The following is a 22141-nucleotide window of genomic DNA, read 5'->3' on the forward strand; positions in this document are numbered from 1 at the left end:
ATTGTTTAGATAGCTTCTGTCATTCAGCTCAGACCTGCTGGAGCCTCTTCAATTCCAGAAGAGATAGATGGTTTAACTTCTTACCTAAAGAGCTATTTTATTTGACCATGTAAATGTGTTGTTTGCAACCAGAGTTCTCAGGTTAATAGTTCTTATCAGTACCTTTCTTGCCAAAGTTAATTGAATCTTCACCTCCTTTGTTCTCTGTAATGCAGTTTTTCAGGTTCCATTTTAGGATGGTGTCTTCAGCCTTGCTAGACCTTAATATGCCTCAGCCAGACTCCAGATATACAATGCATTCAATCCACTCATTACACTTTGTGATGTCACCACTTTTTGTGGTGTCATTGAACTGGGTGTTGCTAGGTGAAGGATTGGCTGTGAAACATGAATATGTAGTAAACATCCATCATTATCATCATCATGCCTCTTTTTTTTCAGGGAAAAGGACTGCCTGGATCTTCAGTAAGTAGAATAAATCACATACCAATAGTTAATTGCACAATTTATGAAAATGTTCAAGTAAAGCAACATGATGGGTTTTATCTTATTGCTGTGGGCCTATTTATTTGCATCTTTAAAGAAAGTTTCAATAGATCAAGTAGCTTCCTAGGCCAACTCCTCTATTTAGCAAAGTATTGTTTCCTTGGATCAGAGCACTTATCAGAATAACATGAAATCTTTTCCAATGCAGGGACCTCCTGGTATAGCAGGACTTCCTGGAGAAGTGGGTAGAGTTGGGCCACCTGTAAGTACCTTTTTGCTTATTCCCACAAACCACTGAGTTATATTTACATACCACACTGATTTATAAATGTTTGGGGAGTCTGTATTCAGCTGTGGCTGACATATTGAACCTACAAACACTTTTGTAAGAATGAGGGCTGAATCACATAAAATTCCTTATTTTGGGATGTTTTATCTTTAAAGAAAGAAACAAAGGAAATAAGGAATGTTGATTACTATAACCATTTTTATTAACTTAACTTAGATTTTTTTTCTTTATTATTATCTTACTCATGCCTGTAATAGGCTAGAACATTTTCATTGTGCACTGTAAGAATATCAGCATTTGTTTATTCAAATGTATGTGCAAGAACACCAAATTAAAAAAAAATCCTTACATTGATCAATGATTTTTCATACTTAATAGCTTCATTTTGCAAATGATTTGTAAAGTTTTTTTGTGAAGAAAAAGTGTGTAAAATTCCTCTGCCAACATTTTTGTAAAAAGATCTCCAAATGCAATAAATAAATATAGCATTTTTGTGATGGATTGTCTTGAGCGTCTACTTGATGAGGACAAAAACATAATGGCATATTTTTATATCCTTGGTCCAATCATGTACATTAATGATGCCTAAAAACTATTTAGGGTGATCCTGGAAGGAGAGGGGCCCCGGGAGTACCAGGACCTCCAGGCCCTAGGGTAAGTTTACAAGGTTTTATCCCAGATTTATTAAAATAATTGATGCTTGAAAGTTTGTTCTCATCCTCCAGCTATTTTCACGTGTTTTCTAGTCCAAACCAGCTAGCTCAGTGCACAGCTAAATTATTAAGCCTTTTAATACATGGGTACCTATTCAAGATGACGGTGATGTTATTTCTTCTGAAGCCAATATCAAAGTTTGACGTGTCACACTCTTTCAGTTACAGTAGATGTCTAGGTAAAAGATTAGTGGGGGGAAATACACTCCAGCATTTTTGCTAGCCATTTCCAAGGGTTTTCAATAAATATTATGATTTCAATGTATCTCAATGAATATTATGATTTCCAGCTACTCCAACACCCTTTCCCTCTGTCCACCTCAAATATTGGCTGGCATATTATTCAGCAATTGGGGCATCATAAGTCTGATCAATGGCATCACAACTGACTTTTATAGTCAGCTTGCCAACACAGTGCCTCAAAATACAGTTGGTCTTCTGTATTCATGGATTCTACATCTATAGATTCAGCCATCTACAGCTTGAAAATATTTTTAAAAATCCCAAAGCAGAACTTGATTTTGGCATATTATAAGAAACACAATTTTACTATGTCATCGTATATAATGGAGCTTGAGCATCTATGGATTTTGGTATCCACAGGGGTTCCCAAACCAAACTTTTATACCTTTCAAGTGTGCCTTCCAAGCCATGCAGACATCCACAATCATTTCTATGTTTATGGAGTTTGTGTGGTCAAGGTGGTGGTGGGGTGGAGTGATCCAGCCCTCTTCTTCTAGTTGCTCACAGGGAGTCCCAGGAGTTGCCTGTCACAGCTCTGCCAGCTGTGGGAAGAAGACTGGAAGCATCATTACTCACCCCCTTTTATTTGGCAATTTAGAAATTACCACGTTGGGGGCTACATGCCTTGTTAGTTTTTTGGGGGGAATAGCATCAGGAGACATTGCTATACCTCTGGATCTGTGTCTCTGGATGCATGATCTCGATTTCTATCTTGTTCTCCAACAGCCTTGGAGGATATACTGTACTTTCTATAAAGGTGGGACATGCAGGTCTCCTTACCATCTCAGTTGAGTAATAATCCATATGGATTGCACACTTATTAAAAGGTTGCACCCCATTTAATGCCAAAGTTTAGAAAATCAATATTATTCTTTCAGAAAACCGTGTTCTAGGTGCCTCCTTGTTTGAGCAGAGACTGTGAGAAAGAAACACCCTTATAAAGTATTGACTTCATTTAATTACTGTGCATATGAAATAATTGCATGTCAGAAAATAATAACTATGTGTGCTGATGTGTCTCTGCATGGGAGAAAAAGGAATGGTGTGGCCAAGTCAGGGATAACCGAACCACTGAGACATTTAGATTCAATGGACCCAGTGGACTTTCCCCCTTTCTACAGAAGAAAATAGAAATATTTTCCTGGGGCAGGGAAAACAGTGTAAATGGATGAAAAAGGAATGGATGGGAACTCTAGGAAACTGTGTTAATTTTGCTTTTTGTTTTTCTTCCTGTTAATTGACTTCAGGGAACAGTTGGGCTTCACGATGGAGATCCACTGGTAAGATACTCATTCATTCATTTAAGTAAAATATTTTGTTTTAGAAGAAAGATTCTCATATTTATTAATATAGCTGGTACGTCCAATATTTCCATTTTTTATTAATTCTGTGGCTTCTTTTTTAGTGTCCCAATGCTTGTCTACCAGGCCGACCAGGACATGCTGGGCTAATGGGCATGAAGGTAGGAGAGAGCAGGTCTGCTTAAATATGTTGTATGTGTGATTAGATAGCAGAACACTCTGAAGTTTCCATACTTGCTTTTTGAACCTATATTTTTTGAAGCTGAAGGGATTTTCACTGTCTCTGTGTAGTGTTTCTCCTTTCTTCCATGACACCATTATTAAGAATTTGTACAATTTAATGTAGCTTCAGGCTGCCTCCAACACATGGCAACTGGACAGTTCATACTGCAAAAGTGCGCTGCAGCACACTTTATGTCTTGTAATCCTACACAAGCACCATTGGGGGAAATCCAAAATAAAGCACTTAATGCGCATCAACATGCTGTAGTATAACTACATCATAAGCTGAAATCAGCTCCACAGAATGGAAATCACTGTTTTGACACCCAAAGCACTCCACTGGTGTGCAGATGCACATGTTGGAGGGGGGAGTTGGATGTATCTGTGGCTGTCAAGTTGTGGATATTGTGAACTCAGGAATTAGCTTGGGGCCTCTGCATGTATGTAATCACCATCTGGTGATTTACAATCTAATCGTCCGCTCGGGGAAAATGCATTCTTCAATATTGGTTTCAAACTGACCTGGAAGTGTTGAGAACTCCACTTCTGGATTTTTTTTAAAAAAAGTTTGGGGACTCCATGCCCAGTTTATTATAAAACCATAGCTCCTAGCAGCCTCCAAGAGTGGGAAAATCTAGTTTGATGGCTAAAAAGGAAATCACCAGGAGTTATTTCTGGGGCAGTGGCAAAGGATGCAAAAACAGTTCAGGCGGTATACGTGGCCACGTGCTGTCCTTTTTCCATTTTACAGTACAGCAGTGTCATTATTTCCTTATAATCCTGTAACAAACACTAAGCACATACAACTGGAAAACGTCATATTGCTTGTGTTTTCAAAGGCTTTCATGGCCAGAATCACAGGGTTGTTGTTTGTTTTCCTGGCTGTATGGCCATGTTCCAGAAGTATTCTCTCATGACGTTTCGCCCACATCCATGGCAGGCATCCTCAGAAACAACAACCCCATCATATTGCTTGCTTGTAGACCCCTGCCTCCCCTTCTTTTATTATCCCTAGGTTTTTTTTTTCCTTTTGTGCTAATTTTTAGATGGTAAGTTTCTCAGTGAAGGTGTCTCTCCTATTTTACTCTTAAGGCTGCATTAATATTTCTTATTTAGCTTGAAATGTTTCTTGCTTGTCTCTTAAGAAGAGGAGGGAAGAGATATGGAAGTAAATTATAATTCAAGAGTTGTAAACTGTTTTTTCCATGAGTTTTCACATCACTTTTTCTTTGCATGATACACACCAAAATGTGAAGTAATTAAATTTGTTGGACTTCTCTAATTGGACAGTAGCCAAGTTAGCCATCCAGACATCTTTACACAGAATTAATCAGTAGGCAGCCTTGGCTGAACACTTCATTTTCAAATAATTATGCTCTTGGATTTGGTTTTATGTTTTAGGGTCACAAGGGAACTCAAGGAGAAACGGGTGAACCAGGAAAACAAGGCCATAGGGTAAGAAGAAATAGACATGTGATAAGTTAAAATTATTTTGGAAGGAAGTGGTTGGTAGAGGAGTAATGTACAATGTTGTCATGCGTTTCTTAAAAAAGAAATAATAAATAATAACTACTGCTATTCCCAGTTATTTAGACCAGCTTCCATCTGAATTCCAGTTTTCTGCTTCAGCTCATAACAGCTTAGTTTGAAAATAACATCAGACAAGATAATACATGGGTATCCCTTCTGTGCAAACACATTCATCTATGAGGCATTTATGTGTTTTTTGTGTGGCAAATACATATGAAATGACAATAAGTTATGAATAAACACGCAATGTTAACTCTTGCACCTTTTAATGAACTGTTTTGTTTTATCCTTTTTTTAGGGAGAAGAAGGTGACCAAGGAGGAATAGGTGAAATTGGCACCCAAGGCACTCCAGTAAAGTATTTTTAAATTAATGTTTGTTGCTTCTTGTTCATTACTAGTGTATATATCCGGCATTGGTTGGGTGTCAGGGGAGCCATTGACTCTCTACTTTCATCCTAGCTTATTCTTTCTTTCCTTCCCACTCTTACCTTTTCACTTGTCCTTTCTCTTCTTCCTTCCCCTCTTTTTCTGCCTCCCTCCTTCCCTTCTCCTTTCATTTTTTCCCTGCTTCTTTTTCGTTTTTTCAGATGGCAACTTTGCCTAGCAACAGCCTATGTGGTACACACACACACACACACACACACACACACACACACACACACATCTCCAGTATTGCCTGGGTGTTGGAGGAGCCACTGCCTCTCTGCTTTTATCCCTTGTTTCTCTTTCCTCCCCCCATCCCTTCTCCGGAGCCCTCAGTGGTGCAATGGATTAAACCCTTGTGCTGTCAGGACTGCTGACCGAAAGGTCAGCTGTTTAAATCTGGGGAGTGGGGTGAGCTCCCGTCTGTCAGCTCTAGCTCCCCATGTGGTCTTTTCCTTCCCTTCCCTTCGCTTCCCTCCTTCCCTCCCTCCCCTTCTTCCCTTCTCCATCTCTGAGAGGGTCTCCCACACAATGTCTCTATGACAACATGGCTCTCTTTGTGACTCTTTCCTTCCTTCCTCCCTTTCCTTCATATACATGTCACCTTTTTTCCCCAGAAGGCCACTTCACCTAGCAATAGCCAATCTTTCACTAAGCAGCAGCCAATCCAGTGAGATCACAGAGGGACACTTTACCTAGCAACAGGCTTCGGGGCACAAATAGACAAACAAATATAAAAATGTACTTTGACATAGATATAGATATAGACATAGATATAGACACTGGCATATATATCTGTTGCTGCTTTGGTGTCGGAGGGGCCGCTACACTCCTGCTTTTATCCCTTCTTTCACTTTCCCTCCCCTAATACCTTCTCTCCCCCCCCCCCCAATTCCCTCCTTTCTTGAGTTTCCATGAGAGAAATAAAGTGGGATACAAATAACAATCAATCAATCAATTCATTGAATGACATACTTAGGAGTATGGCTTCTCTGTCCCTTATCTGCTCCAGAGGACTAAAAAAATCCCTAGGGGATATTATGTGGGAAGGGAAGTCTGCCGGGGGCAAATGAGAAAGGATCTGCTTGCATAAGCGGACGTCTGCTTGAATAACTTTTTTGTAACCCAAAATGTTCACTAATTATGGACTTATTAATATGGATTTTATTAATAGTAAACTATTATTAGAATCTAGTTTTCTGGGAACAAGAAACTTGTTATACTTTATAAAGCAAGAGATTAAAATTACATCCTTACAATTTTTCATTTCAGGGCTCTCATGGGTTAAGAGGTATAACCGGCATAATGGGATCCAAAGGCGATAAAGTAAGTAAGAGTAATGACATTTTTTTCTCACTAAAAATATTTTGTGTTGTTTGGTTTTGAAGAGATTTCATGGGTGAATGCACAGCTGTGAAGCATAGCCGTATTAAGATAATAGCCAACATTTTATTTAACTGTTCTGGGGATTTTTATCTCAACCTTTCATACATTAAACTCAGTTTAGGATGTTCAGAAACAATGCAGGATAGGAATAAATGAAAAATAAGGAGACAGCAACAGCAGATTTATTGCAAAATGGAGATATACAAATGAAAGCAAAAGGCTAGCCAAATGAACCTCATCAGCCAGCAGTTTAGATGTGAGAAGGTCAACAAACCATTTTTCTTTTTTTCTTTTCTTTTTTCTTTTTCTTGATTTTACCCTCCATCATACCTCAATTTTCTTTACTCCATCACGTCACCTACCATACCCTACCTACTATCTCCCTCCCTCCTTCCCCCTCGATTTTAGTTATTCTTTTTGTAAAACTTCAATAAGTATGATTTTAAAAAAGATGTGAGAAGCTCTAGGGAATACAAGCCCAACTCCATGATTTGGGATGCAAAAATATAATTTTTCCACAGTCAGGAGTCAAGTATATGTTTTTATATGTTCTATCTTAGCCTGATCATAACCACAGTGATTTATTCAAAGATAAAACAGAAGGAGGTCAAGAAGGAGGAAATCTCTTGCTCCCATCCCATCTATTTCAACCTCTGCTTGCCCACTGAACAAATTAACAAATGAGAGTCTAGAATAAATGGATGCTATCAAAAATTCCAAGTTTAATTCAGAATAGAAATGTATTTTTGTACATCTTCACACACTCTAGTTGGCAGATACAGCAACTGGTAATCAGTCAAAAATAGAATATAATCTCTATGACTATTACAGTTTAGGATGTAATATACCGTATATACACGAGTATAAGCCAACCCAAATATAAGTCGAGGCACCTAATTTTACCACAGGAAACTGGGAGAACTTATTAACTCGAGTATAAGACAAGGGTGGGAAATGCAGCAGCTACTGGTAAATTCCAAAAATAAAAATAAAAATAGGTACAAATAAAATTACATTAATTGACGCATCAGAAGGTTAAATGTTTTTGAATATTTACATAAACCTGTAATCTAAAATAAGACTGTCCAACTCTGATTAAATCATTATTCTACCCTTCTTCAATGTAAATGTGCTTACGTATCCTTCCAATAATAATAGAGTAAAATAATAAATGTAATAATAATAATAAATATAGTAAAATAATAAATGTAATAACAATAATAATAACGTCAGGAAGGAATGCTTCTGGGACATGGCCATTCAGCCTGGAAAACTCACAGCAACCCAATAATAATAATAATAATAATAATAATAATAATAATAATAATAATAATAATGGAGTAACATAATAAATGTAATAATAACAATAGTGATAATAATAGAGTAAAATAATAAATGTAATCATAACAATAATAAAGAATAAAGAAAAATAATACATGTAATAACAATATTAATATAGTAAAATAATAAATGTAATCATAGCAATCATAATAGAGTAAAATAATAAATGTATTAATGTATATCTGTCAGGCTCACTTCAAAGGACCAGTCTGAACGCAGATCAAAGATAGCTGCTCTCAAATCCAATCTTTATTGAAGAATACATGACTTTGGAAAAGTCGAGAATGACCTAATGTTTACATACATTCAATTTTATCACTTCTGATGCAACGTAATACCACACGCAAATATCATCATCAAATCCCACCCTCTGGATCACATTACTACCATTCCCACACTATATCAATTATAATTGTTTATACTTTCAACCCTGAGTTCCCAGGCTCATTTTATCTTCTCCCGCCAGGTGCTTGCAGGGTTATTTATGTTATGTTATGAAGCCAGATTCAGGGCTTGGAAATTCAGCCCTGGGATTTGGCTCCATGACATGGCGCCCTCGTTTTCTTCGTCCTCCTCTTCGGTTCTTCTTTCATCATAATCCTGAAACAAATCAAACAATAACTCTATGTGTCCATTTTGTCCAAAGTCCCCATGTATTTTTTCAGCAAGCTGCGATGGAATACTGGGTGTATTTTCCCTAAACTTTTTGGCAATGTCAACTGGAAAGTTACTTCATTGATAACACCCTGTATTCTGAATGGTCCAATATATTTGGGGCCCAATTTTCTCGAAGGTAGCCCCAATTTGATGTTTTGGGTACTTAACCACACTAGATCTCCTTTATCCAGTTTATCGCCTTCCACCCTCTTTCTGTCTGCGAACGCTTTATACTTTTTGTGTGCTTCCTTTAAGGATGCAGTCACTTGACTCCAGCATTCTAGCATTTGCGTTTTCCATTTCCCTGCCTCTGTTTCCTCATTCTCTGTCCATCTTGGCAACTGGGGCAAAGGCTGTATTTCATACCCGTAAACCACTTCAAAGGGGGTTTTATTTGTTGCTGAATGTATAGTCGAATTAAAAGCTAGTTCTGCAAAAGCCAACCACCTAGACCAGTCATTTTGTCTCATGTTAGAGTACATTCGAAGGAACTGCCCAAGTGTCTGCTGAGTACGTTCTACCGCCCCGTTTGTCATGGGGTGAAAAGCAGAACTTAGACTCCTTTCTGCTCCTAGCATTTCCAAGAATTTTTCCCAAAATTTTGCTGTGAATTGTACTCCTCTGTCACTGACCACTCTACTGGGACATCCATGCAGTTTGTAAATGTGGTTTATGTACAATTCAGCTAGTTTCTCGGCTGATGGTAGTTTCGTCAGTGCTATAAAGTGGGCCTGTTTAGAAAACAGGTCTAATACTGTCCAAATATAACGATGTCCTTTGCTAACCGGTAGTTCCCCCACAAAGTCCATAGCTACACATTCCCAAGGTCTGGTAGGTTCTGCTACTGTTTGTAATAATCCCATTGGCTTCCCTCCTCTCGATTTATTTCTGGCACAATCATCACATTGAACAACATGATTCTTTATGTCCTTCCTCATCCCTGGCCACCAGCAATGTTTTGCTATTGCCTTGGTTGTTTTTGTAATTCCTGTATGACCAGCGCTCTGGTTATTGTGAAAACGATGCAAAATCTTAATCCTTAATGTTGCTGGGATATACAGTTTCTTGTTCACAAACCAAAATCCCCCCTTCTGCTCCCCCTTTTCTGCGTTGGATGCGAGCCACTGATCTCCATCATAAGACTGTTTCAGTTCGTTTCCCCAATTATCTTCCCCGTCGAGTTCAACAATAGCAGTGTTCTCCTTTTGGGTTTGCGCTCTTGTCCTGACAGCTAAGCCCCATTGTTTATCAGAGAATATTGTTCCCTCTTTTGCTGTGGTTATGCCTCCGTGTTGAGGCATGCGTGAAAGAGCATCTGCCAAGACATTCTGCTTCCCTTGAAAAAACTTTAATTGGAAATCGAACCTGCTGAAGTATTGCGCCCATCTAATTTGTTTGGGGGACAATTTTCGAGGAGACTTTAAATACTGGAGGTTCTTATGGTCAGACCAAATTTCAAATGGGATTCCGCTTCCTTCGAGGAAGTGTCGCCAGCATTCTAAGGCTTTTAATATGGCTAATGCCTCTTTTTCCCATATTGGCCAACATTTTTCAGTTTCGCTGAACTTCCGGGACAAATATCCGCAGGGTTTTAAGTTCCCATTTTGATCTTTTTGCAATAGTACTGCCCCGTACGCACAGTCTGAGGCATCGCAATGGATTATGAAAGGGCTCCTGATATCGGGGTGTTTTAGGATGGGTCCTTCTGTGAAGCATTCTTTTAGGATTTCAAATGCCTTTTGGCATTCTGGCGTCCAACCCAGTTTGGCGCCAGGAGCTTTTACTTTTGCTGTCTCCCCTTTCCCTTTTGTTTTTAAAAGTTCAGTAAGGGGTGCGGTTATTTGCGCGAAGCCTTTTATGAAGGATCTATAAAAATTTGCAAACCCCAGAAATGATTGCAATTGCCTCCTTGTTTGAGGCACTCCCCATTCTTTCACATCTGATACTTTAGCTGGATCCATAGCTAACCCTTCTGGAGATATCCGATACCCCAGAAAGTCAATTTGAGTTTTATTAAATTCACATTTGGACAGTTTTGCGTACAGCTTTGCTTCTCTTAGTCTCTGCAAAACTTCCCGGACCAATTTTACGTGCTTTTCCTTATCTTCGCTCACAATCAAGATATCATCAAGAAATATGAATACCCCTCTGTACAACAATGGGTGTAGTATTTCATTTATAAGCTGCATAAAGCAACCGCCTCCATTTTTTAATCCGAAAGGTAAAATTTTATATTCAAAATGGCCGAATGCGCAGGAAAATGCAGTTTTCCAAGTATCCTCCGGTTTAATTCTTAATTTATGATATGCTTCAATTAAATCCAGTTTGGTAAATATGCTCCCTTTCTTCAATACGGTAATTAAATCCTTTACTAAGGGCATAGGGTATTTATTGTCCTTAGTAATTGCATTTAAATTTCGATAATCAATGCACAATCTTAGGGAGTTGTCTTTCTTTCTCCTAAATAACACTGGGGCCCCGAGAGGCGAATTGGATGGCTTAATGAAGCCTCGCGCCAGGTTTTTATCAATATATTTCCTCAATTCCTCCTTCTCCTGCACAGACATGGGATACACTTTTGGTTTTGGTAAGTTTGCTCCTGGGGTTATTTCAATTTCTACTTCTATATTCCTTTTGGGAGGTAATTTACTGGCCTCTTTCTGATTGAAAACATCCACAAAGTCTCTGTATTCAGGTGGCAATAGCTGTGGGTCTATCTCATCTGCTTCATCTCCCTCGTCCTCTTCTTCTGCAATTTTGCTTATCTCCCATTGCGTCTGCTGTTCTTTAAATGCTAGGCTCTTTCCTCTCCAATCTACTTCAGGATTTGCCTGTTCGAGCCATGGTATCCCTAATATTACGTGGTATGTGGCAATAGGGGCTATCACAAAGGATATTCTTCCTTCCCATTTGCCTATTTTACATGGGACCCCCCGTATTTCCTTTGTAGATACTTCCCCAGCAGCGACTGATCCATCTAGCTGCGAAAATGCAATTGGGGAGTCAAGCGCCATCTGCTGACATTTCAGCGCTCCTGCTAATTCCGGAGTTATAATGTTTCTAGAACAACCACAATCCACAAATGCCTTGCAGGTGGCCCGATTCTCTAGCCCCGAGAGGCAGATTGGCACTACTATCATGCGTTTGTCCCGACTCACCAGTTTTTCTGAAGATTCTGGGGCTTGCACCTCCTCTTCCGCACGCCTCCCGGTTGCTGGCTTGGGCTTTGGGGGTTTTGGCGGCTCCCCCTTCCGGGCCCAGCATTCTGCTGCTCGATGGCCCGTCTTCCCACATACAAAGCATCCCGGTTTAGGTTTGTTGTCGTCTCCTCTGGAGGGAATCCCCGGCCTCCCTCCGGGTCTTTCCTGCTTCCTCGTTTCTCCTCGACCTCTCGCCACCGGTCTTTGCTGGCCGCCGCTGCTCCTGAAGCGCTTTACTTGGGCTAGGGTGGATTCAACGTGCCCCGCTAGTTGAATCCATCCCTGGAGCGTTTCGGGGTCATCTCTGTGCGCTGCCCAGCTGAAAATCTCGGGGCGTAGTCCCTCTTTAAATAATTCCACTTTGGTCACTTCAGACCACTCTGGTACCCTTTCCGCGAGGTGGAGGAATTCCTCTGCGTACTCGGGCACCGTTTTGTCCCTCTGCTTTATTCCTTTCAGCTGGTCTCGAGCCCTCAATTGCTCTAGCCGGTCTCTGAACCGGTTTTCCAGTGCGGCGAGGAAGCGGGGCACTGACCTCAGGCATGGGTCGCGTCTGGCATGTAGTTGCACATACCAGCTGGCTGCTCCTCGCTTTAGTGTGTTGCCGATGGCTCGAACCCTGCTTGCTTCGGAGGGGAATGTGTGTGCATTGTCTTCCATGTATCCTCTGATGCTAATTAGAAAAAAGTTCAGTTCATCTGATTCCCCTCCGTATTCTAGTTTGAGATCTTCCCTTCTTGGCATCCATTCTGCGGCCCGTGGATGCTGTCTGGGAGGCATGGGGAAGGGTTGCATCGGGTTTCCTCGGGCGGCCCCTTGGAACACGCCGCGCCCCACTCCGGTGGTCATTCTGCGCGGCTCCCGAAATTCTGCCGCCGCTGTCGGCCCTTCCACCCATCCGCATACTGGCCTCGCTGTAGCCCCCGCATCTCGCCTTTCCTCGTCGTACGGCACATCCTCCTCCTCTTCCTGGATCTCCCGCTCCTCTCCGCCTTCGTCTGCAAATCCACTGGACCCGATCCCTGGCCCCAGTGGTCTTTCCACCCCGACGCCCATTCGGGGGGTTGGGAGCTCTGTTGGAGATGGCGGCCTCAGAGTTCCCAGAGCTCGCTGGCGCTCCACTTCGCGTGCCATTCTGTCTCGGAACTCCAGCTCCTGCCAGTATTCCTCATCTCCCTCGTCCCTTGCCGCCACGGGACTCTGCGTTGATGCTCGCTGGCCCCTCTGGCTCCAATCTCCTTCTTTACTTGGCTCTCTCTCGGCGCCATATCGGATGGGCTCCTTTTGGAGATTCTCTTCCAATAGTGGCACCAACCTCCCCACGGTTTCCGACAGCCTGGATAAATTAGTTTCCAGGATGGATAACCGCAGGGCCACGGTCTCCGGCATACTTCCTCCAGATCCCCAACTTGTTTCTGCAGCCGCAGAGACGCCTCTTCCTCCCCTGGGAATCCTCTGGGTCACGCCGTTCGGCCTGGGGTACCCCGTAGAGGAAGCTATGGCTTGCAGCGTCTCTTCTCTCTTCGGCCGGGCCCCTTGCGAAGGCCTCCCTGCTCCATTTGGCCTTTGATCTCCTTCTTCACTCATTATCACTTCACTGCGAATTCCGCAGGAGGGTGAGAACGGGATTCTCGACTTAAATGTCAGGCTCACTTCAAAGGACCAGTCTGAACGCAGATCAAAGATAGCTGCTCTCAAATCCAATCTTTATTGAAGAATACATGACTTTGGAAAAGTCGAGAATGACCTAATGTTTACATACATTCAATTTTATCACTTCTGATGCAACGTAATACCACACGCAAATATCATCATCAAATCCCACCCTCTGGATCACATTACTACCATTCCCACACTATATCAATTATAATTGTTTATACTTTCAACCCTGAGTTCCCAGGCTCATTTTATCTTCTCCCGCCAGGTGCTTGCAGGGTTATTTATGTTATGTTATGAAGCCAGATTCAGGGCTTGGAAATTCAGCCCTGGGATTTGGCTCCATGACATATATCTGTATTCTTGATAAATTTCTACAGCACAAAATAAGGCTGTTTTACAAATTACCAAAAAGATAAAGACTCTCCCATTCTACCTTTTGTTGCCTTGATAGCAAAATACTAAAGAGATATAGTGTAATGAGCAAGTTAGTTTTTAATGTTAGAAAATAAAATTGTATAACCCTTGTTTTCTGCTACTGTATGGTCCTTTATTGCCTGAATTAAGGGCAGTACAATCTTTCATATTTTCAAGCAATCTTCTTCAGTGGGTTCATCTTAACTCTTTTTATTGATCCAGAATGAAACACTATTATTGTAACCAACACGCTTATTTTTAAGCTCATAGATATTGCTATTTGCTGTTATTTTTACCATTTATTAATGCAGCTCCATCAGATTAAAAGTGTATAGGCTTTCTCTGAAGTACAACTTAATAACCACACATTTTCTCTTCACAGCAGTACTGCTTCTTTTTTTCTTTTTCTCGTAATGTGCTCATCTGTGAAAAATGTTCACATAAATTCTACAAAATACAATGCTTTGGTTCAGTTTACTGAGATTGTGCCGAAGTACGCACTTGAGTGCTATGTTCAGGCCATAGGGAATTAGTTAAAGATAGCAGTGCTTAGTAATTAAATATATTTAGAGGAACTGATGTGTTGCTGCTCAGTAATGAAGGCTTAAATGTTGAATGACAGTGTTCCATAGGGAATGTTTTGCATAATATATTAATTTCAACTCTTTTTCATCCTTGCAATTCCAAAACAAGGCAAAGATATTAATACTTTTAATACTGAGACTTTTGGCAAACTTTACTTTCGCAGTGTGATTATTATCACTTTTCTCTAGTGGGTTCGTAGGTTGCACTGATAAATTTTTTAATCTAGCATATGGCACTACCAGTAAAGAAAGATTGTCATTGTAGCAAATCTCTATGTGATTATATCACGTAATTATGGAGAATCTGAAAAGCCAAGTTTGGGAGAGGAAAATGTATCACAAATAATCCAGAGCAACTGTCAGGCAATTTTCATCAAATGTAGAGGAATGGAGCTATGCAGCTGCTGTCTTATTTATTTGCCTTCAGTGAGAGTTAATAGATGCACTTTTTGATTTTTTTTACAGTATAATGCAAAAATACAAACATAAAATGAAAACATAAAATACTATTGGTGTATTGTTGTATGATTTTCAATCTTATGTCCTTCTCTGATCTGTCCCCTTCATTTCAGGGTGCTCGGGGTTTGGATGGAGATTCTGGTCCACAAGGTCTTCCTGGAGCTCCTGTAAGTTTATCTTTTTCTCAACAAGATGCCTTAGTGTGCTATTAACTTCAGTGTAGGACTCACTACTATGCACATAAGGCTGGTTGCTCTGGCCAGGTGCCCATTTCAATTTTTAACAAAAGTGGGATGTTTCTTGTTATAAATTTAGTAATTCCTCCCACAGTTGTTGACTGAAGCTGATGTGCACATAAAACATCTTACATTTTTAAACATACTTTACCTTATTTGATGTTTGTCTTTTATTTAATGTATTTAATTGTATTTTTGTGTTTAATGTGTGTTTTGTGATCATTTTTGTGGTGGTTTGGAAACTTAATAATTGTGTGCATACATTTTATATTTCTTCCTGAAAAAGCTTGCACAGTCTGCCTTTGATACCCACAGGTCCTGTATTCATTAATTAAACCATCTATGGTTTGAAAATATTCCCTAAAATTCCAAAAAGCAAAGTTTTGTTTTGCCATTTTATGCAAGGGACACAATTTTATTATGCCATTATATGTAGTAAGACTTTTGGTATTCATGGAAAGTCTTGGAACCAAACATCAATAGATACCAAGGGTCATTATATATTTTTCTCTCTCTCCAATTAATTCCACTTCGGGCCCATCTAAATGGACCAAATGAGGTGGGGCATCCACATGATGCATAGACCCCACTCTCCCTAACAACTGCCAAGGTCACTTAATGTGACCTTATCCTACATTTTAAAAAGTTGCACTTTGTGGTGGAATGAATAATTTAGCCAGTTCTTTTAGGAATTGCTTTGGTTGTTCACATGGCCATCCCACTTTACCTGGGCTTGGATAGCCTGAGAATAGGGGATGGCACTTACCTCCATCCTTTCGACCTTAGTAGTGACCACTAGATGCGAAATTGCTGGTAGTTGTTGCTCATCACACCTACTGAAGCTGTCCGGAGTGACAGAGCGATTGGAGAAGGGAGGGCAGAAAGGAGGAAGTGCTTCCTCTCTCCTCCCCTCCCGCACATTGCTCTGTTGCTCCACTCAGTGTCAGTGGATGTGATGAGAAATGACCACTAGCAGTTTCACACTCAGCAATCACCATAAAGCCGAGGATGAGAAGGGGAAGGAGGGTGGTGGTACCCCACTCTGGATCAGCACCAATGAAAAGTGTCCCATGTAGATGGGCCTTTTATCTATACAGTAGTCATATTGGCTCCTAATTTGAAACTGATTTCATGATATGTAATCTAAGATTTTACTTTAACTTTAGTAATCACTCGCATAACATTAATAGTTACAATGAATCATGTTTGAGATTTGCTAATTCATGCTTCTGTTTTTCTGCAGGGTGATCAAGGACAAAGAGGTACCCTGGGTGAGATGGGCCCGAAAGGGGAGATAGTGAGTTACTTTCTAATAGTTAAACAAGCAATTATGTATAATCAGTACTATGAAATTACTTCTCCAAGACTATGCATATTTACAAGGAAGCAAACCCAACTGTATTCAGTGGAGATCACTCCTAAATAATTTAATTAAGGATTATAGCATATATTGCATCATGGCTCAAACTAGAGTATATACATTGATTGAATTGGATTTGGCTATGTGTTGACTAATTCAGTGGGTGTTGACTTATGGAGCCAGGGTGGTATAGTGTTTGCGTGTTGGACTATCGCTCTGGAGAATAGGCTTGGGATCTGCACTCAACTATAAAGGCCAGTGGGTATCTTTGGACAAGTTAGTTTTAAAAAGTCTGTGATTGGTTTGCCTTAGGGTCACCATAAGTCAATAATAACAATAATAATAATAATAATAATAATAATAATAATAATAATAATAATAACAACAATGACAACAACAACAACAACAACAACAACAATTTATTTATTTCCCACCTCATCTCCCAAAAAGGGACTTGGAGCGGCTTACAAATGACTTGGAGACATATAACAACAATGACGTGTTGATTTATCATTCAATAATGGATGTGTATCTACTCTAGATGTGACTAACCAATAGAATTCCCCCTTCCTCGGAAATAAAATGGGAATAAATTAATTTAATTCTTATAGGCTGGCTCAGGTTATTTGTGAAGGCACATGTGCCTTGCTTCACCTGATGTGCATCCACAACTCATTGTGCTTCTTTCCACTTTCTTTTTTAGGGTCCACAAGGTGATAGAGGAATTACTGGGCTTCCTGGACCTAAAGGAGAACATGTATGTATAGCAAGATGATTGTTATTATCATGAATAATTATTGTAGTTTATACTGCTGTCAGGTTGAGTTGCCTTGCAGTATTAGAAAAGAGTGGTTCCAACATAAATATGATTTACAGAATACCAAAGTGTAATTTCTTTTTCAAGGGTTTACCTGGTGTCAGTGGTCGTGATGGGATCCCTGCCATGCCAGGATCAAAGGTACATAAAAATTTAATTTATGTTTTTCTAAATTAACATTCTCTGTGTCTTAGAGGAATACATATTAGACACGTGGCCTTTCATTTATCAGTAGCCATGTTAGAGAATAGAACCTCCATATTCAAATACAGCAACAATTCCTGAGCCATCTAAAAGTGAGAATGACACTAGTTGTACCTAACCTCACCAAAGTTATCCACCCTTGGCTTCTCCCATCCAAATCTGCTTCTTTCTTCTGTGTGCTAGCTCTCCCAGTGGACTCGCCTCCTGTTATCTATAATAAAATTAACACCACAAACAGCCTGAAAACAGAGGGAGAGCCTGGAAAATGTTATTTTGACCATAACTTCCAGGAACTCCCAGCGGTAACATCCAGTTGTCATGTTGGTCTGATGATTCTTAGAGTTCTGGCAGCTGAAAAGATCCTCTGCTTGACAGACAGTTGCTTCACATCATAAGGGGTACTACTGAAGAGCATCTCATGATCATCTTGGGATCTAAGCAGGTGTACATCATATTCATTCAGATTTCCTTATATATTCAGGCATAAACCACCTTCATGTATAAGTCAGTATCAGGATTAGGCCAAAATTGTGAATTTTGATATGATCTATGAATAGATCTAAGGTCGTTCTATGGAGCGGAGGAAACAACAATGACACCTCAGAGGACCATCTACCCCTGGCCACTGCCACAATTTCTTGCTTAGGCATTCAAAAATGGTAGAAGTGGTGTCATGGCAGAGAAAGTCAAGGAGGCAGTGCTTCTTGTAGATTATCCAGGGATGCAGTCTTCCATTTTGACACTCTACGCAGACTCTTTTGTGATAAGAGTTAATCTATAGTACCAACATTAACCCATGGATTAGTCAACCCAGATGGAGCCACCGGTGGCGCAGTGGATTAAACCCTTGTGCCAGCAGGACTGATGACTTGGTTGGGTTGCTGACCTGAAGGTTACCGGTTTTAATCCAACCCGGGGAGAGGGCGGATGAGCTCCCTCTAGCACAGTGGTTCTCAACCTGGGGTCCCCAGATGTTTTTGGCCTTCAATTCCCAGAAATACTAACAGCTGGTAAACTGGTTGGGATTTCTGGGAGTTGTAGGCCAACAACATCTGGGGGCACCAGGTTGAGAACCACTGCTCTGTCAGCTCCAGCTCCATGCGAGGACATGAAAGAAGCCTCCCACAAGGAAGGTAAAAAACATCAAAACACCTGGGTGTCCCTCGGCAATGTCCTTGCAGACAGCCAGTTTTCTAACACCAGAAGCGACTTCCAGTTTCTCAAGTCACTCCTGACATGACAAAAAGTAAACCCAGATTAGTCAACATATAACAAGGTGTGCATAGTTAAAATGCAGGTTAAAATTAACAGATGAATTTCAGATTAAAATTCACAAGTTAAAATTGACTGGGTAGGCCTGCCAGAAGAGATAGGTCTTCAGTTGAGTTTTGATTTTGCTGTCGAAGCTCTTCCGGCAGGTCATTCCACAGTCTTGGGGCAGCTGATGAAAATATCCTTTTGGTGATGGTCTATAAATTAGTGATATCTGGAAGCACACATGGTCCCCTCTCTTGAACAAGCAAACCATATACATTCAAATTTTATTTACCTCTCTCCCCCTTTTATATTAACTATGCCCATGCTGGGTTTTTTTTCCTAATAAAGAGATTGTATAATAATGATTTTTATTTGATTAATGCAAACATTTTCTTTCAGGGTGAACCAGGAAAACCAGGCCCTCCAGGTGATGTAGGACTTCAGGGCCAGCCAGTAAGTATTTCTTGCATTTAAAATGTAAAATGTAACTACATTTTCAGTTTAAGCTGAAGCTGTATGGTCACTGAGTGAGCCTACATTTTCTGTAATGGCAAGAAATATGAGATTGTACATTTCAAGACCAAAGAAATCCTTAGGGACTTGGATCTTTAAGATGGGGGGCATTAACAGCATTATTCAATTCTAACATGTTGGTACACAATTTCTCCATATATGTTTGAAGGTAATGTTTAATTGTGCTCCTAATGTAATGATTTTGGATTCTTTGGCTTGTTAATGCATTTTTATATGGGAAACTTTAAAATTTTCTATAAAATGTAAAACTCTAAAATGTAAAACATTATCAAATTTCAAGTATCTACAAATTATGTTTATCTATTTAGGGATTACCTGGTACTCCTGGAGTAAAAGGTGTTACTGGTGAAAAGGTAAACATTTTCCAGACAATTTTGAATTCTGCATTCCACCTCTAAAGAGATCAGTAGAGCAATTCATCAAGTTGTTTTCTTGTAGCCTCATACCACTCTCATGACATCTCTCAGGCTAAACATGGCCACCTTCTTCAACCCTTCTTCATGGGGCTTGGTTTCTAGAATTTTCACTAACTTCATTACCTTCCTATGGACACATTGCACTTTCTCAATGTATTTTTTAAACAGAGAGAAAAGGCAGCTTTTCAGAGCTAGAGAAAAATATTTTTTTCTGTTATTGATGTGCAGCCTAGGGAATTCAGGGAGTTGGTTTAGGACTATTCTTGTTGGAATTCTGTATTGATACTTGTTTTATTTTGATGAACTCATTTCTCTCCAACAGGGCAATGCAGGTCCTCCCGGGATACCTGGCTTGATGGGGAATTCGGGTAAACCTGTAAGATAATTTCTATCTGAATTTGCTTTTTAGAAAAGCCAATATGTTTATATTTTTGTGCAGGAACAAGTTTTTGAGCATGTTTTGTTCTTTTAATCCTGCCTCTAGGGAGAACGAGGGCCTCAGGGAGAACAAGGACCAATTGGACCCAGAGGTCCCCCTGTAAGTTTCTTTGTTGATCTGCTCAGTTGTTCACTCAGTTATTTTCAGATATGAGCCATGGGTGGAGAAAACTATGTGTCATCAAGCAGTATTTGTGTTACTTGTTCATTAGGTATACTTCTGTAGCAGTTTCTTTCAGTGGTGTGTAAATTATACATGTTTGGAGGGTAGGCTTATTGTAACACAAATCTCAAAACCTTATAGAACTTCATACAGATTAAGTCTATTGTAGCTGGAATTCTGAAATACTCCCAACCTTCAAACTTTTTTTGTAGCCAGTGCCCACTTCTGCCTTTGGGAAAAGGGGGTTAATTACACATCCAGCACCCATTTTTCCTCAAAGAGTCCTGAGAAGGGAAAGAGAAGAGGGAGAAGGCAGAAGAACCTCATTTACACAATTCAGTGCTTGCCACAAGGGCAAGTTCTCTATGATCCCATTGTCTGCTGCCTAGAGAAAATGCAAAACACTTGTGACTGGCTGGGGAAAGGTTTTCCCCTCCATTCCTGGCTACTTTTCTAAAAGAAGACAATATGTCCTGACAGCTGAGGGAAAGCTTTTATCTTGAGGAAAAAACTCAAAAGGTGGTAGACGTGTGACTAGCCCCCTTTCATCCCATCCTTCATTTACTATGTATATGCCAATATAGGTATTTCAAAAAATAAAAAAATAAAATTCCCCCTCCTCCAAATGTCCTTTGGTTCCAAGCATTTTGATAAGGGAGGCTCACACTGTGTGATGAATTGAACACAATTCTTGAGACCCATAAGAAATAGACTGGGAAATCTAAACACTTTTTCACACAGTGTCATATTTTGCTTTGTTTTATTGATGAGCCAGGGCTGAATCGCTTCTGCACTGCTATGGGATGAACCAGTTGATATGCCTGTTTGCACATTTGCATCTCCTTAAATTGGGAGAGGAGAAGTACAGCCCCGTCCAAGCTGTTTCTAAGAAATCAAGCTTTCTTCAATTTTTAAAAAGACACACACACACACACACACATCATCTAGAAAAATGCCCCTCTGATTTTTAAGCTGGATCAGATATGTGACTGTATCATACCTTTGTCCTTTCCTGAGCTCTTTTGTGCTGGTGGGGGCATACTTCTCTCAGAATAGGAAGACTTCTACTTTACTTCCTGGTTTACTTCCTAGACACTTCTTGTACCTAACTATAAATATTTATATAGTATTTTTGTATATTTGTAATCTGAAAGTAGCAAGATTCTTTGTTAACTCCAACAGTATAAAATAAAGAAATAGAATAAAAGAGAGCCATTATTAGATGACCAGATAAACCAAGACCTAATTAGAGAGACTATAGGCTGCTTTCTGAAATTATCTAGTTTTCTTGTGATATTATCTGGTTATAGAAATTTCAAATCTATTCTTCACAAGCACTCTTAACCTAAAGGTTTTAGTAGATAAAATCTGCTGCTGCTGCTCAGTCGTTTAGTCATCTCTGATTCTTTGTGACCTCATGGACCAGTCCATGCCAGAGCTCCCTGTCGGCCGTCACCGCCCCCAGTTCCTTCAAGGTTGAGCCAGCCACTTCAAGGATACCATCCATCCATCTTGCCCTTAGTCGGCCTCTCTTCCTTTTTCCTTCCATTTTCCCCAGCATCATGATCTTTTCCAAGCTTTCCTGTCTCCTCATGATGTGGCCAAAATACTTCAGCTTTGCCTCTAATATCCTTCCCTCCAGTGAGCAGCCGGGCATTATTTCCTGGAGGATGGACTGGTTGGATCTTCTTGCAGTCCAAGGCACTCTCAGGATTTTCCTCCAGCACCAAAGTTCAAAAGCATCTATCTTCCTTCGCTCAGCCTTCCTTATGGTCCAGCTCTTGCATCCATAGGTTACTATGGGGAAT

The 22141-nt window shown here is 40.2% G+C and overlaps 1 protein-coding gene and 1 long non-coding RNA gene across 4 annotated transcripts in view; one reads left to right on the forward strand and one right to left on the reverse strand.

Moving 5' to 3' along the window:
- LOC134299395 (uncharacterized) overlaps positions 1-302 on the reverse strand; it is a 31133-nt gene extending 30831 nt beyond the window's left edge. For both annotated transcript variants that reach the window (XR_010006594.1, XR_010006595.1), the window contains exon 1: positions 163-302. This is a non-coding gene — a long non-coding RNA (uncharacterized LOC134299395). The remainder of the gene's footprint in view (positions 1-162) is intronic.
- col9a1 (collagen type IX alpha 1 chain) overlaps positions 1-22141 on the forward strand; it is a 121876-nt gene that overhangs the window by 45100 nt on the left and 54635 nt on the right. For both annotated transcript variants that reach the window (XM_062982121.1, XM_062982125.1), the window contains 16 exons: positions 442-465; positions 695-748; positions 1376-1429; positions 2979-3011; positions 3137-3193; positions 4656-4709; positions 5083-5136; positions 6481-6534; positions 15022-15075; positions 16388-16441; positions 17208-17261; positions 17409-17462; positions 19182-19235; positions 19625-19669; positions 20055-20108; positions 20217-20270. In XM_062982121.1, the coding sequence (XP_062838191.1) occupies positions 442-465; positions 695-748; positions 1376-1429; positions 2979-3011; positions 3137-3193; positions 4656-4709; positions 5083-5136; positions 6481-6534; positions 15022-15075; positions 16388-16441; positions 17208-17261; positions 17409-17462; positions 19182-19235; positions 19625-19669; positions 20055-20108; positions 20217-20270 (807 nt within the window). The remainder of the gene's footprint in view (positions 1-441; positions 466-694; positions 749-1375; positions 1430-2978; positions 3012-3136; positions 3194-4655; positions 4710-5082; positions 5137-6480; positions 6535-15021; positions 15076-16387; positions 16442-17207; positions 17262-17408; positions 17463-19181; positions 19236-19624; positions 19670-20054; positions 20109-20216; positions 20271-22141) is intronic.

This window comes from Anolis carolinensis, chromosome 1, assembly GCF_035594765.1.
Source record: "Anolis carolinensis isolate JA03-04 chromosome 1, rAnoCar3.1.pri, whole genome shotgun sequence".
Taxonomy (NCBI): domain Eukaryota; kingdom Metazoa; phylum Chordata; class Lepidosauria; order Squamata; family Dactyloidae; genus Anolis; species Anolis carolinensis.